Source organism: Callithrix jacchus, chromosome 4, assembly GCF_049354715.1.
Source record: "Callithrix jacchus isolate 240 chromosome 4, calJac240_pri, whole genome shotgun sequence".
NCBI classification, from domain to species: domain Eukaryota; kingdom Metazoa; phylum Chordata; class Mammalia; order Primates; family Cebidae; genus Callithrix; species Callithrix jacchus.
This window is the reverse complement of record NC_133505.1, coordinates 102,568,534-102,582,851: the sequence shown is the minus strand read 5'-3', so window position 1 is coordinate 102,582,851 and position 14,318 is coordinate 102,568,534. Positions and strand designations below refer to the sequence as shown.

Sequence of the window (14,318 nt, the reverse complement as noted above, 5' to 3'; positions counted from 1 at the left end):
ACATGTTTTAATAGGAGATAATTTAAAGCATCTAGATGAGAGGTAATGAAGCTTGAACCATGGAAGTGAAAAGGAGAAAACTGTCTTAAGAGACATTCAACAAGTGTAACAGGATCTGAGACCATCAGGGAGTGGGTATGTGGGAAAGGGGAAATAGTGACACTAGGCTTTCCGCAGAAAGTGGCGGGACCAAGTATCATTAGCATCCCTGATATCATAGACTCTGGAATCAGATCCATACGTATTTTAATGACTCAAGCCAGTTCTTTTCCCTCTTTTAACCTCAAATTCCTCATCAGTACAATGAGAATAATTAAAAGTACCACTTTATTAGATCATTGTAGAAAATAAAGCCAAGAACATTTAATATTCTTGGGGACAGGGTGAGTGCTGGAAGTTCTTACTGGGAGAGGTAAAGAAAGCTAAGACAAAGCCACCTACACCAGCCTGCATTTGCTTCAGATATATTTGAAGGGGAGATTGCTGTCACTTCAAGGTAACAATTATTCACAAATAAGATAACTAGCTGAAGATTTTCAGTAATTATTGTACATTATGATTCCAAACTAAAGGTCCTTAATATTTATTCTGAGAAAGCAGTTGTTGGTTTTGATATTACTCTCCTAATAATGAGACAAAAGCCTCATTTTGTTAGCTAGAAACATACTTCTTATGAGAGAGAAAAGATTTTATGAAAAACCTAAGAATAAGAATTTAAGATCCAATACCCAGAGTGTTTTGTTTCTCCCAGTTTCAATATCTATCTGCACATTTTCTAGCTGTGGACTTGTAGTTCTGTTCTAAGAAGCTACATATTGGGTTTAATATTGTGGTATCAGACAAGTGTGGGTGCTATTTAAGGACCAGGTAAATGGATAAAGAAGCCTAGATGTTTATTTTCTAGAATTCCAGCCAAAGTAATTATGTTAATATCCACTAGAAACTAATGCACATTAAGAGAAGGAGAACACTGGAACAGGAGAGGTGAAAGTGTCAAAAAAAAAAAAAAAAAAGGGAGAAGCTTAATAAGGAAGACCAAGAGAAATTCTGTACCATGGGAGGATTGAGGCAGCCCAGAAATGCTGTTATGGTATGATAAAATAATTTAATATGTCTAAAGCTACACATATTCAGCGTAGGTTAAAGTAAAATTGGCTGCATTTTTTGAGGAACACAGAGAATGCATTTTGAGGTTTAAGCAAGGTAAGTACAATTACATTCCTAGCTGTCTGCACACACACGATACAAAACTTAGAAAGATTGACTCCAAATTTGGCAGATATATTTAGAATGGTCTGGCTTAACATCAAAGTTCTGCAATGCCTAAAACATCCACCTGGAGGGCCCTAGAGGAAACTTCAAATATAGGCAGTTATTCTCCAAAGCACCTGAAAATTAAGTGTCTCCAGACACCCTGTGAATGCTGGTTGAGATTCGTATATGGACAGAGGAATCGTATATGGACAGAGGAAACAGTGGTATCAAAATAAAAACTTCAATGTAGATACTTGAAACTGCAGGTATTAATTTGCCTTCTAGCTGCTGCTTACATGGGCAACTCCATACAATATGATTGAGGCCAATGGCAAAAGGCGTTTACATATTACGATTATTGACAACTAACGCTGGGAGAATATTATTATAGCAATAATATTTTCACAGCTAGAATTTAATTCAATAAGTATTTATTGGCTGTCTACCAAGTGCCAGGCACTTCACTAAGCAGTGAGTTTATCAAAGATGAATAAACACATGCTCTAGGGTGGAGAGGTGGTGGGAAGGAAGGTGAAGATCATTGACGTTTTAATAACTTTTTAATATGTTGAATATGTTCCAGGTAGATGTAAAGCAGTTTGCATATATTTCATTTCATATTCACATCAAACTTTTTGAGGTTTATATTGGAAAATAGAGAAACCAAGGCTCAGAGTTCAGTAACTTAACCAAATGTCATATAACAAGCCAGTGGCAGAGCTGGGATCTAACCCAGCTTTTCTTACTCAAAAGACCACCTTTTAACTAGATTGACTCTCACTCCTAACTGTAACATAATCAAGTTGTTCAAACTTCTCACAGATTTATAAAAGAAGTTGCAGAAAATGATTAAATTTTGCTAAGGGATATTAGTAAAGTTTTCACACAGGAGGCAACTTTGATCTGGGCTTCAGAGACTGATTAAAATTTTGACAGGCAGGTGAGAGGAAGAGAATCTTAAGCAGAGGAAACGGCATGGGCAGAAGCATATAAAAATTAAAATGAATGGCATTTTGGGCAAACAAAATAAGTCTGCAAGAGAATATGAAGAAATTGTAGCTTTTGTTACAGGACTCAAATGTAACGAATTGGGGAGAGGAAAGAGCCAAGATAGATTTAAAAAAACAGCTTTATTAAGGTATAGCATATACATCATACAGTTTACTCAAGTCAATAATTCAATGACTTTTAGTAATTTCATCAAGCAGTGCAATCATTACCATGAAATAGTTTTACAATATTTTCATTCTCCCCAATTAAGTTTCCTCATGCGCACTTGCAGTTAAGTACTGTTCATGACCTAACCCCAGGAAACCACTAATATACTTGGTCTCTATAAATTTGCCTGTTCTGAGCTTCTTGTATACATAGAATCATACAATATGTGGCCTTTTTGTCTGCCTTCTTTCACTTAGCATAATATTTTCAAAGTTCATTCATGTTGTAGCACCTATCAATAGTTCATTCCTTTCTATGGCTGCATAATATTATATGGCTGTATCACACTTCCTTTATTTATCAGTTGACTACTTGGGTAGTTTCAGTTTGGGTTATCATGAATAATGCTGCTATGAACATTTGTGTGGACATATATTTTTACTTCTCTTGGGTAGATATGACTGAAACTTCTGGGTTTTATGGTAGTTTAATGTTTAGCTTTTTGAGAAACTATCAAACTATTTTCCAAAGTAGCTGAATCATTTTCTATCATTTTCATTACTCAAGCACTATGTGAAACTTCCTGTTCTTCTACATCCTCCACAATACTTGTTACTGTCTTACTTATTATAGCCATTCCAGGCTGTGTGAAATGGTATCTCATTGTGGTTTTAATCTGCATTTCCCTAATGACTACTTTTCATGTGTCCAAGACTTGAATTTAAAAAGCTCTATTTGGATGATACATTAACTAAGCTGAGGAACAGAGGAAGATAAGTGGAATTTAGAGAAAGGCTAATAGTTATTTTTAGGTGTCTGCATGACACTGGTTTGAGATGTCCAAAAGGCAATGAGAAACTTGTGTCTGAAACTTGAAAGAGAATTCAAGTCAGAAGATGTGTATTTGGATCTCAGCTACCCAGATAAAGCACTTTAAATCATGGAATTAGATAAATTCACCAATAGAGAAAATACAGAACAAGGAGGTCAAGAATATTTAGGAATATTTGTTTTTAAGAAATCGATAGAAGATGGTGTGCTAGTGAAGGAGGCAGAGATTTAGAAGACATAGGAGAAAATGGTGTCATGGATGCGATCGGCAGAAAGATTTTGAAGAATCTTGAGGAAGCCAACAAAGCAAGTGCCTGTCTCACAGCAGACTGAATGTTGAAAAGCAATCATTGAGTTTTGTGGCTCCATATTAGTTGGTGGCATCTAAAAGAGTAATTTCCATGCAGGGGAGAAAACTGATACTAATTGTAGTCCTCAAGCTCCAAATTTTATCAAACTTTTCCTTTTTTCTGTTCACATATTTTGCCTCTTGTAAATGTCTTGTACTTCGGGAAAATTTTTATTATATAGGGAAAGTGAAAGTTTTAAAAATGGTTTTTCATTTTTTTTTCAGAAATGTCAAAATTTTTATCACCACACTATTTTCCCCCATTTCTCCTGTATCTATACTCCTTCATTCATTTCTTGTTTGAGAGCTTGGGTTGAAGCTCTTAAATAAACAGACCTATAAGTGATGCTGCAGAGGCAAAGAAGAGAGGTTGTCATTTGTTAAAGAAGGAGTAAGCCTTAATGATTCAGTGTGTGGACTTCCATAAATATCAAACTTTTTGTTTTTCTGTGTAGCAGGAATAGCATTTAATGTCACTGTTTGAGTCACTGGATGAATGTCTGTTGAGCTCATTAATGTTCCTCATTTAGAGAACCCTTTATGGACATCCACTCCATAAGCTTGTTAACATTTGTGGGAAAATATTTGACCCAAATACTCTTTGCTCCTCAGTGACATGGATCATAATTCTATCACAGCAAGCTGTTCCCTTTCTCAACCACAGAGATATAAAATCCAGTCATTTCAAATACATATAAACTCTGTTATTTCTTTTATAGACTCCAACTTTGATCTCAATCTCTTGTTTTGTTTTGTTTTTGCCTCTTTTTTGATTTTCTTCCTTTTTGATTTTCTCCATATTGAACAGAGTATCTGGTCTAAAGCTTATCAGCCAGAAAAATTCAGAATGGTCTTAATTAGCAGATAAAACTTCTCTAATTCTCTCTGGATATGTTTTGGGGACCATCTAAGAAGCCACATGGATGACTTGAATGGATGGACTCATTTCTAAATTCTTTTGAGATGGATGGTTCAAATGAAGACTTGATATCCTCTCTCTTAGATATCCTTCTTTAATGTTGACATAAAAAGAACATGATGAGGAGGCTGAGGCAGGAGAATTGCCTGAACCCAGGAGGTGGAGGTTGTGGTGAGCCGAGACTGCACCACTCCAGCCTGGGCAACAAGAGCGAAACTCCGTCTCAAAAAAAAAAAAAAAAAAAAAAAAGAACTTTTACCTTCTATTACCCATCTATTTTTACACCATTCAAACTAACTGTGTGTTTAGATATCATTTCAGTAAATGCTGAGAGTTGCAAGGCCAAATGTATTCTGGTGATCTCCTTTACCTCTCCCTGAAAAGAGAACCTCAAAGTTCCCATCCATTTTTTAAAGGTGATCTCACCTCAGTCAGCCCTGCAATGTTTCTGGTAGGATAATGAAGATCTAAAGATTTAATAATCCTAGACGAAGAGATTTAGGATAAAGGTAATACCTAACAACTGTAATTTCTAATGGCATTCTGTCTCTTTTATTGAATAAACACTATTCCAAGACAAAGTTTATGTTTTAGGTCCCCAAAAGAATATCATTAGTTTTCAAAAAAATGTGATTACAAAAGTAAACTAGAAATATTTGATAAGGGTATTATTCCAAATATTCTTTGAGAAATATGTCTAGACATTAAAATATTTCAGCAAGATTAATTCTGGAAAGTAACTGATACTAATAGTGTGGATTAAAGTTTCATGGAGATGTGTGTCATAGACATAAATTTTGCTTTAGATAAAATAGATAAGGGTTTAAAGCTGCCAAGAGTTTTAGCAATTCGTTGCATATAGAAATAAGAAATTAGCAAAAGACTATCTACATTAAAGTAGAAAAATCCAATTAAAGTGGGATTTTTTTCATAAAATATTTTCAGAATCACAGAAATAATAGGAAGTAATTTTTTTAAGTTTAGAATATTTTAACATTTTATTACTGTAAGAAAGAACATAGCCATGGATCTCCTAGTTTAACAGAAGAGAGATTCTGTTTGGATAAGACAATTCTGTTTTTTTCCAATTAATGCCCTGAAATGATATTTGAATATATAGTTAATTTTAACGGTGTAAAAATAGATGGGTAATAGTAAAAGTTATCATGTTTACTTATGTAATAGAAGTAGAAACACTACAGAAATTATTTCACACCTATTCTGTTTACTACATAGTTAATGTAAAAAATGAATCTTTAAAAATAATATGAGTAATATGGACTATGTAAAATGCAAATTTATTCAGTATAAGAGACTTCTAAAAACCAATTTAGAGCAAAAACAGTATCATTATCCTCATAAACACCTACAGATGCCTTACAGACTATGTGCTCAATTAAATATATAAAAAACATACTGTTATATGGTAACAACCATATACTAACCTCATATTAGCAACTCTCAGCATCTACTGAAATGATATCTAAACACATAGTTAGTTTGAATGGTGTAAAAATAGATGGGTAATAGAAGGCTCAATTAAATATATAAAAAACATACTGTTTTATGGTAACAACCATAAAAAATGAACTATTATCAAGATGCCAAGTAAATTAAAAATTATTTTTTTAATTCAAAATGATATTACTAACATCAAATATGTTTTTGGATTGACTTTTCATTTGTGGCATTAAATTTTACAGTGTTTTTTTAAACCATTTGTGATTAGTATTATGCATTTTTCATGAGGGTAGGCCAATATTTTACTCCAGTGAGCAATCTAATGTTCCCTTTTTTAAAGTTATAGCAACAATGTAAGCTTTGAATCCCGGATTGTAACATAACCACGTTTTACTTAACCAATGAAGCTAGTTTTTCCCAATTTAACACTCTTATAATGTTGTTAAGTTAAAATTGAACCCTTGAGCATCTTAATCATTATTATTGAAGCAGAAATACATTTTTGCTTTTTTTTTTTGTCATCCTTAATCCCCAACATAACAAAATAAAATATTTTGACTTGTTGACTTGCATACTCATCTTTGCCAACAAATATAACTCTTGGCCTTCAATGCCTTTTTCCTCTTTCTTTTCACTTTTGTAGCCACTAACCAAACTTACTACTGCAGGAAGAAACTTAATCCTTGGAGTCTTGATTTCTTTGGTTCTATTCCACAAAGAATCAATAGCATAATTTTCCTCAAACACTGCAATAATTATTTTCTTCTTCTACTTAAGAACAGTTGGTAACTTTCTATGGCCTGTTACACACACTTTTTATCCTAAGAGTTAATATTCTCCCTTACTCTGACTCTTTCTCTTTTAGCAATCTTATTTCCTCTTGCTCTTCGGCACAGTCTCTGCTACTTCCAAGCCATCTGGTTGTTATTGGCAGGAACTACTTTCCCACCTATGCAGATGTCACCTTTGAATTACTGGGAGCCCATTGTTTCCTCCGGCAGTCCATTTCATCTTCAGGTAAGTCCCTAAGAGAGTTTTTCTCTTTGTTACATGAATCATATAAATCAACTATATAATTTTTACATTTATCTTTGTGTGTGTGCGTTACACAAAGACCTAATGAGGTCTTCTTCCTTAGTTGTTCTGCATATGTGAGCTATGTCTACAGTGGTGTTTTGTTTAACCTGTAAGCAAGGATCTCTGCCTCAGGCACTTCCACATTTACCTTGATCCATCTTCCTATCACTCCAGAACCACAACAGCGTAAGCTCTAACTTTGGGCATAGTACATGTTTAATATGTGTTTGATGTGTAGAATACCTTCTAAATGCAGAACTATTTATGTGTAAAAGTATATATATTTATGCTTATGAAAGGGTAATAAGATCTTTATCAAGGAAATGATTCTGTGAATTTTAATTGAAAACCTAGAATACAAGTCTGATCACGTGCATACTCACCCCCACACACAATAAAATGCCTAAACATTTCCAATTGTTTAACAAAGCATTACAAGTTATATATTTATCTATAATTGGTTAACAGAGAAGGTGTTACATGTTATATATCTATCTAGACTTAAGTGGCTTGGATTTCTCTACATGCAATTCACTATTTTCTATATTGTAGATTTAGTTCTATCTGTGAAATTTCATATAATGAAGAAAAAATATTGGTAGTTTTCCCTGTATTTTACAATGTGAATATGAAAAAATACCTTGACATTGTTAATCTAAAAATATATTTATAGTTTTCAAATAATCTACCTAGCAGAACATTTATTAGTATCTCTAAATTGTTAACATCCCTGAATGTTCTTGCATTTTAAACTATTTCAAAAATTGTTTCCATAACAATTTTAATTGAATCTTCTGTGATGGTATTTTAGTAATTGTAATCAGCAGTATCTTATAATTAGATTTTAATCAAAACCTTTAATGCTGTGCAGTAATCTGAGTGAACACGCTTATATATCTATGTAGGCTTCTTCTCCTGACCTCCTTCTACTCCACACAAGAGATGCTATAACCAAGTTTGATAACTGACCATGGAGAACAGAGGTTGCTTTACATTTGTTGCAAGTAATATGGAAAATATCCAGGGGCAGCAAGGTACGGTCACGATCAGTTAAAGTCTGGTATAAAGATAAACATTGTGATGGACTTCTCACTAAGGCTGTTCGCTTTCTATATGATCAATAAACACTGACTGACTTGTAGGATGGTTGTTTAGGGTTAGGAGTATACCTACTGGTTATGAAGCAGATTGAAGCTTGGGCATGATTGGCTTGGGGTAAGGTGGATGGCACAGGTGTGGGGGAAGAGTGGGGAGGGCTCCCCTACAGCCCACATTACTCTATTGTGCTGCTTTGCAGGTTCTGAATTACCAGCAGTGAATTATTCTTTTTCAGTTTTTATTATTACTAGATTTCTTTAAAGCCCACTTTTATGTCTGCCCATTAATCATCTATATAATTTTAGAAGGCAAAATGCATGAGGCACAGAGCTAATTATGCATTCTATTATGTCTTTAGATATCTGGATGAAAGTCATGTTCCAACACTCAATCCCTTTCCTAAAACTCATTTCCACAAGTGGTGATTTAATGATCTATTTATTTTAAAGGTTTGCCTTTGGGGACAAAGATTATCCTGGTTAGCTCTACTTGAAAGAACAGACTTTTATTTCATGGAATCTGTAAGCGTTTAGAAAAGTCATTGTGGACTTTGAAAACACACTTAATACAAAATGTGTTGAAACCCAAGCTTTGACTATCCCTAGGTAGAAATGGTCCCCTTTATACCTATGCAGAGTAGGAGAGCAATAATGTCCTCAGTCCTCATATTGTATTGACACGGAACTAGCAAGCTGTGGAAGCAGTGTGTATGAGGGCAAATTGTAGCTTTGTTTTTTAATTCTAAAGTCAGTATATGTGAATAATAAAAGAATGATTTTTAAATAATAATTCTTAAATGTGATAATTGCTAATCAATTTACTCTGATCAATTTTCTTTTACCTTTTATAGCTAGTTTATTACATTACATATAACCGGGAATGCAAACACTAGTCTCATGTATACCTCTTACTTTGATCTCTTAGTTTTTCTTTTACTCTTCAGGTATGAAAAACCTCATTCTTCAGTAATTATGTCCACAGTTCCTAGGTATAGGTTGTATATTTGGTTATAAAGAGATATTTTTCTATGTTTCTAACAGCAGAGTGCAGTATTTTGCAAGGAGAGGTGTCTTTGTGATTTAGTATATATTCATTTCTGTTCTACTCTGTTTTTTTGTGCCCTTAGAATGTAGTTCGATTAAATGTGTGCAAAGACTCTTCCACTCTAAACTACATTATTATTTTCTAAAACTTAAGTCAAAAATAAGACTGCAACTGAATTCTGGCTTTAGTGACAACAAAGACAAAGTGGATTTTTGGTGCAAAAGGACTGTCTCCTAGATGTCAGTGTCCATCCCAGAGCCACATTTTGGGCAGAAGATTTCCTTGTTCTGGGTCAGGAAGCCTTTACCCACCAAAGAGACAGAGCACTTCCCACAGTTAAAACATTCACTATGCCACTGGCTGTCTTGAAAGCAGATAAACTTGGCACCTGTGAGACCTGTAAAAAAAAAATGGAGAAAAAGATTAATCGATCTTTTCAAGGAACAGATTGAGCATTTTATCAGGTACTCCTCTAGGAGCTGGAGATACAGCCGTGAGCCAGACAAGGAACCCAAAAAAGAATGCTGCTTCCTGGCTCTGTGTCCATCTGGAACTATCAGCTGTAGGAAAGTTCTACCTATGCCACCCAACCAAATTCACAGCCAAATTCTGCCTTAATCTATAGAAACAGGCAGCATGTTGATATGCAAGTCACATAGATAAGGCTTGTCTCAGCCAGGTAAGAAAATACAGTGTAGCGTAGTGGGAAGAGGGTATACGTTGTGGAGTCAGAGATATCTAAGTATGACTGCATTTTCTCTTTTTCTCTATGTGACTTTAAGTTTTCTTAGCTGCAAAATGAAGATAAAATAAAATCAATATACACTTCCTAGCTTGATGTCCGATGTTGTAATGAGTTTTAGTTTTCATCTCTTCCCTCATTTTTTTGTGTGCTTAGTTTTACTTAGAATATGTCTGGGGGGTCATATGGGTTGGGACACTATTTCTAGAAAGCCCAAATAGAGGATTTTATCTAATCATTCAGACATCCTAATGTGATGTCCTTATTACCTTCCTCAGAGACAACTGCACTTATGTTGAATCTGGCCACCGAGGCCACGTGGATAACCACATGATTGGATTCTAAGTGCCTTGTCAGCCTCCTCCACTTTAACTTGGACCTCACTTGAACCATACTGTTTGTTTAAAAAGTAGTAGAATTTGAATCTTTATTGAAGGTCTGATCTCTGTCTCCCTAATGTGATTCCAGGGTATAGTTCAAGAAATTGATCTTGAGAAGTTATATAAAAGAAGAAAATGTCTAGGGTTCGGCAAGAGTTTGAGATGCCCTAGGCTTGGGTCTTTATTTATTTCATGTTTTCTTTCAGTAATCTTAGTGGTATTATTTGCTTATCATCCATAGCGTGTGGCTAAAAGAGATATATTTCACATGTAATTTCCAAATATTCCATTTGAAATGGTGAAGTAAAAGGGTGAATAGCATTTTTTTTCTTTTCTTCTTTTTTAGGGAGAGGTAATTAGGGGCTGAAATCAGAGAGGTTTCTTTCTTTCTTTCTTTTTTTTTAGAAAGAAAGAGAAAGAGAAAGGGGGAGAGAGAACAGGAGTCTTGCTCTATTGCCCAGGCTGGAATGCAATCTAAAAATAGGTATTAAAAACCTCTTTTATGCTGATAATTGTGCTTAACAGCGGAGACAGGAAGGAATAAGGGAAGAAGATAAAAACAGACAGCCAACCAATATTTTATTTAAGTCTGTGAAATGCTATGCAAATGCTGAAGAGTGATTTACTTCCAATTATGTGGTCACTTTCAAAATAGGTGTAATGTGATACTGAGAAAAATTTATGTTCTGTGGACCTGGGTGAAGAATTCTATAAATATTCACCGAGTTTACTTGTTCCAAGTCCGAGTTCAAATCATAGATGTCCCTGTTAATTTTCTGTCTCGTCGATCCATCGAATATTAACAATGTGGTGTCAGAGTCTCCCGCTATTATTGTGTGGGAGTCCAAGTCTCTTTATAAGTCATTAAGAACTTTTCTTATATATCTGAGTGTTCCCATATTGGGTGCATATATATTTATGATCATTGACTCCTGTTGTTGCATTGATCCTTTTACCATTATGTGAAGTCCTTCTTTGTTTCTTTTAGTCTTTGTTACTATTAAAGTCTATTTTGTCAGAGACGAAAGTTACAACTCCTGTTTTTTTTTTTGCTCTCTATTTGATTGGCAAGTCTTCCACCAACCCTTTTTTTCGAGTCTTTGTCCTTGCTTATGAGATGGATCTGGATACAGCATACCAATGGGTTTTGACTTTTTATTCAATTTGCCTGTATGTGTCTTTGACTGGAGCATTTAATCCATTTAAATTTAGGATTAATATTGATATTTGTGAGTTTAATATTGACTTTTAATGCTACCTGGCTATTTTGCCCATTAGCTGATATAGATTCTTCATTATGGAGATATTCTTTACCTTTTGGTAAGTTTTTGGGATGACTGATACTGGTTGTTCCTTTCTGTGTATAGTGCTTCTTTCAGAAGCTCTTGTAAAGCAGGCCTGGTGGTGATGAAATCTCTGAGTGCTTGCTTGTTCGTGAAAAATTGTATTTTTCCTTCATTTATGAAGCTTACTTTGGCTGGATATGAGATTCTGGGTTGAAAATTCTTTTCTTTGAGGATATTGATTATTGACCCCCCTCTCTTCCAGTTTGTAGGGTTTCTGCTGAGAGATCTTCTGTGAGTCTGATAGGCTTCCCTTTATGGGTAACCTGACATTTCTCTCTAGCTGCCCTTAGAATTTTCTTCTTTATTTCAACCCTGGTGAATCTAACAATTATGTGTCTTGGGTTGCTCTACTTGAGGAATATCTTTGTGGTGTTCTCTGTATTACCTGGAGTTGAGTATTGTCCCGCCTTACTAGGTTAGGAAAGTTTTCCTGAATAATATCCTGAAGAATATTTTCCAGCTTGGATTCATTCTCTTCATGACATTCAGGTACACCTATCAAATGTAAATTAGGTCTTTTCACATAGTCCCATATTTCTTGGAGACTTTGCTCGTTCCTTTTTACTCTTTCTTCTCTAATCTTGTTTTCTCATTTCATTTCACTAAGTTGGTCTTTGACCTCTGATGTCCTTTCTTTTGCTTGATCAATTTGACTGTTAAAAGCTGTTTGTACTTTGTGGAGTTCTCGTATTATATTCTTCAGTTCCATTAATTCACTTATGTTCCTCTCTAAATTGTCTATTCTTGTTAGGATTTTGTCAAACCTTTTTTCAAGGTTCTTAGTTTCTTTACATTGGGCTAGAACATGTTCTTTTAACTCACAGAAGTTTCTTGTTATCCACCTTCTAAAGCCTAATTCTGTTAATGGAACACACTCGTTCTCCATCAGGCCTTGTTCCCTTGTTGATGAGGAACTGTGATCTCCTGGAGAGGGAGAGGCATTCTGATTTTGGGTATTCTCAGCCTTTTTACGCTGGTTTCTTCCCATTATTGTAAATTTATCCACCTGTCATCTTTGTAATTACTGATTTTCAAATTAGGTCTCTGGGTGGATGTCCAACTTGTTGATTCCCAGCACCAGAATCTGAGCAACCCACTGTGCTGGCTAAAACAGCAGCGTTAAGATTCACGGTGCTTTTCTGCCTGGGAATCTCTGGTTTGGCTTCCCTCTTGAGTCCCTTTTTCTTTCTTTTTTTTTTTTTTGAGATGGAGTTTCACTCTTGTTCCCCAGGCTGGAGTGCAATGGCACGATCTCGGCTCACTGCAACCTCCGCCTCCTGGGTTCAGGCAATTCTCCTGCCTCAGCCTCCTGAGTAGGCACGCGCCACCATGCCCAGCTAATTTTTTGTATTTTTAGTAGAGATGGGGTTTCACCTTGTTGACCAGGATGGTCTTGATCTCTTGACCTTGTGATCCACCTGCCTCGGCCTCCCAAAGTGCTGGGATTACAGGCTTGAGCCACCACGCCTGGCCTGGCTTACCTCTTGAGTCCCTTTTTCAATCAGCTGAATGGGCAACTCTGCCTTCTTGGAACTCCAGATGTCAACCAAAAGGGGACCCAGTCCCATTTACTCTGCACCAAGATCTGCCATGCCAAGGCACCGGCAAAAGCACTGCGCCGGCCACAAGTCGTGCTGGTGACCCGTGGGGCTCCTCCGCTGGGAATCTCCTGGTCCGTGAGCAACAAAAATTCATCTGAAAGTGTGGTGTCATCTCATTCTCTGTGCTTTCACTGGGAGCTACAATCCTGAGCTGCTAGTAATCGGCCATCTTGGATCTCTCTCCAAGGGTGAATAGCATTCTATTTCAAATACGCTGTTCTTAAGTATGATAATTAACTTTTGTTTCCATCCTAACAAACTTGTTTGATGTCTTCCTATATAATTTAGTAGTTCATAGTGAAATTTGCATCAAATTCCTCTACTTTCCTTGATTGAATTTATAGCCTGCTTATCTATGATGCTGTCAACATTACTTCCTAATACATGTAAATTAATTGTGTACTACTTAATTCCCTCAATGTTATTTAAAACATTAATGAGCTGACTGCAAGAGTAATGCTCTGTATATACATAAATTATGCCTGTTCATAAAACTAATTATTACATGTCTAGCATTTTGATGCTCATGGGTTTCACTTAATTTTATTAGTAAGCCTTGTACAAGTGGCAAATATAAAAGCATTTCTTCCAGATTTTTACAGAGAAGAAAAAGGAGAAGCAACTAGCAACAGGACTTTAAGAAAGGGCTGAAGCAACATGTGAGATGTTTGTTAATTTTTTCAAAAAGAATATGTTTACTCCCTTAGGTCATGAGGGTTATTTGCAGTAAGAAAGCCATCCATGAAGCAGGTCTCTGGCACCTGTTTCATCTGGTTTCACAGGTTTCTGACAAGTCAGTAGAAAAAGAGCTGGCATTTGTTGAGTTCTTGAATATGTGCCCATCACTATTCTAAGTCTTTCATACGTGTTATCCTATATAGCCCTCATCTTACCTTCATGGGATAGATATTAGCACCAGCCTCACTTTGCAGACAAAAACTGAGAAATGACAAGTTTAACCACTTGCCCCAGGATACCCAGCTAGTAAGCAGATCTGAGATTGAAGCACAGGCCATCTGGCTTTAGAGCCTCTGCTTTTAACCTCAAGAAACTAAGGT

The 14,318-nt window shown here is 35.6% G+C and overlaps 2 protein-coding genes across 4 annotated transcripts in view; one reads left to right on the top strand and one right to left on the bottom strand.

Moving 5' to 3' along the window:
* LOC144582182 (uncharacterized) overlaps positions 1 to 8,937 on the top strand; it is an 81,087-nt gene extending 72,150 nt beyond the window's left edge. The window contains exons 4-5 of one of the 2 annotated variants that reach the window (XM_078369822.1): positions 6,838 to 6,989; positions 7,955 to 8,937. In XM_078369822.1, coding sequence (XP_078225948.1) covers positions 6,838 to 6,989; positions 7,955 to 8,017 — 215 coding nt within the window. In that variant the 3' untranslated portion in view covers positions 8,018 to 8,937. The remainder of the gene's footprint in view (positions 1 to 6,837; positions 6,990 to 7,954) is intronic. The other variant, XM_078369821.1, reaches the window with a different exon arrangement.
* The window catches only part of FHL5 (four and a half LIM domains 5), a 70,175-nt gene continuing 58,222 nt past the window's right edge, over positions 2,366 to 14,318 (bottom strand). The window contains exon 7 of one of the 2 annotated variants that reach the window (XM_017971266.4): positions 2,366 to 9,588. In XM_017971266.4, coding sequence (XP_017826755.1) covers positions 9,425 to 9,588 — 164 coding nt within the window. In that variant the 3' untranslated portion in view covers positions 2,366 to 9,424. The remainder of the gene's footprint in view (positions 9,589 to 14,318) is intronic. The other variant, XM_035296365.3, reaches the window with a different exon arrangement.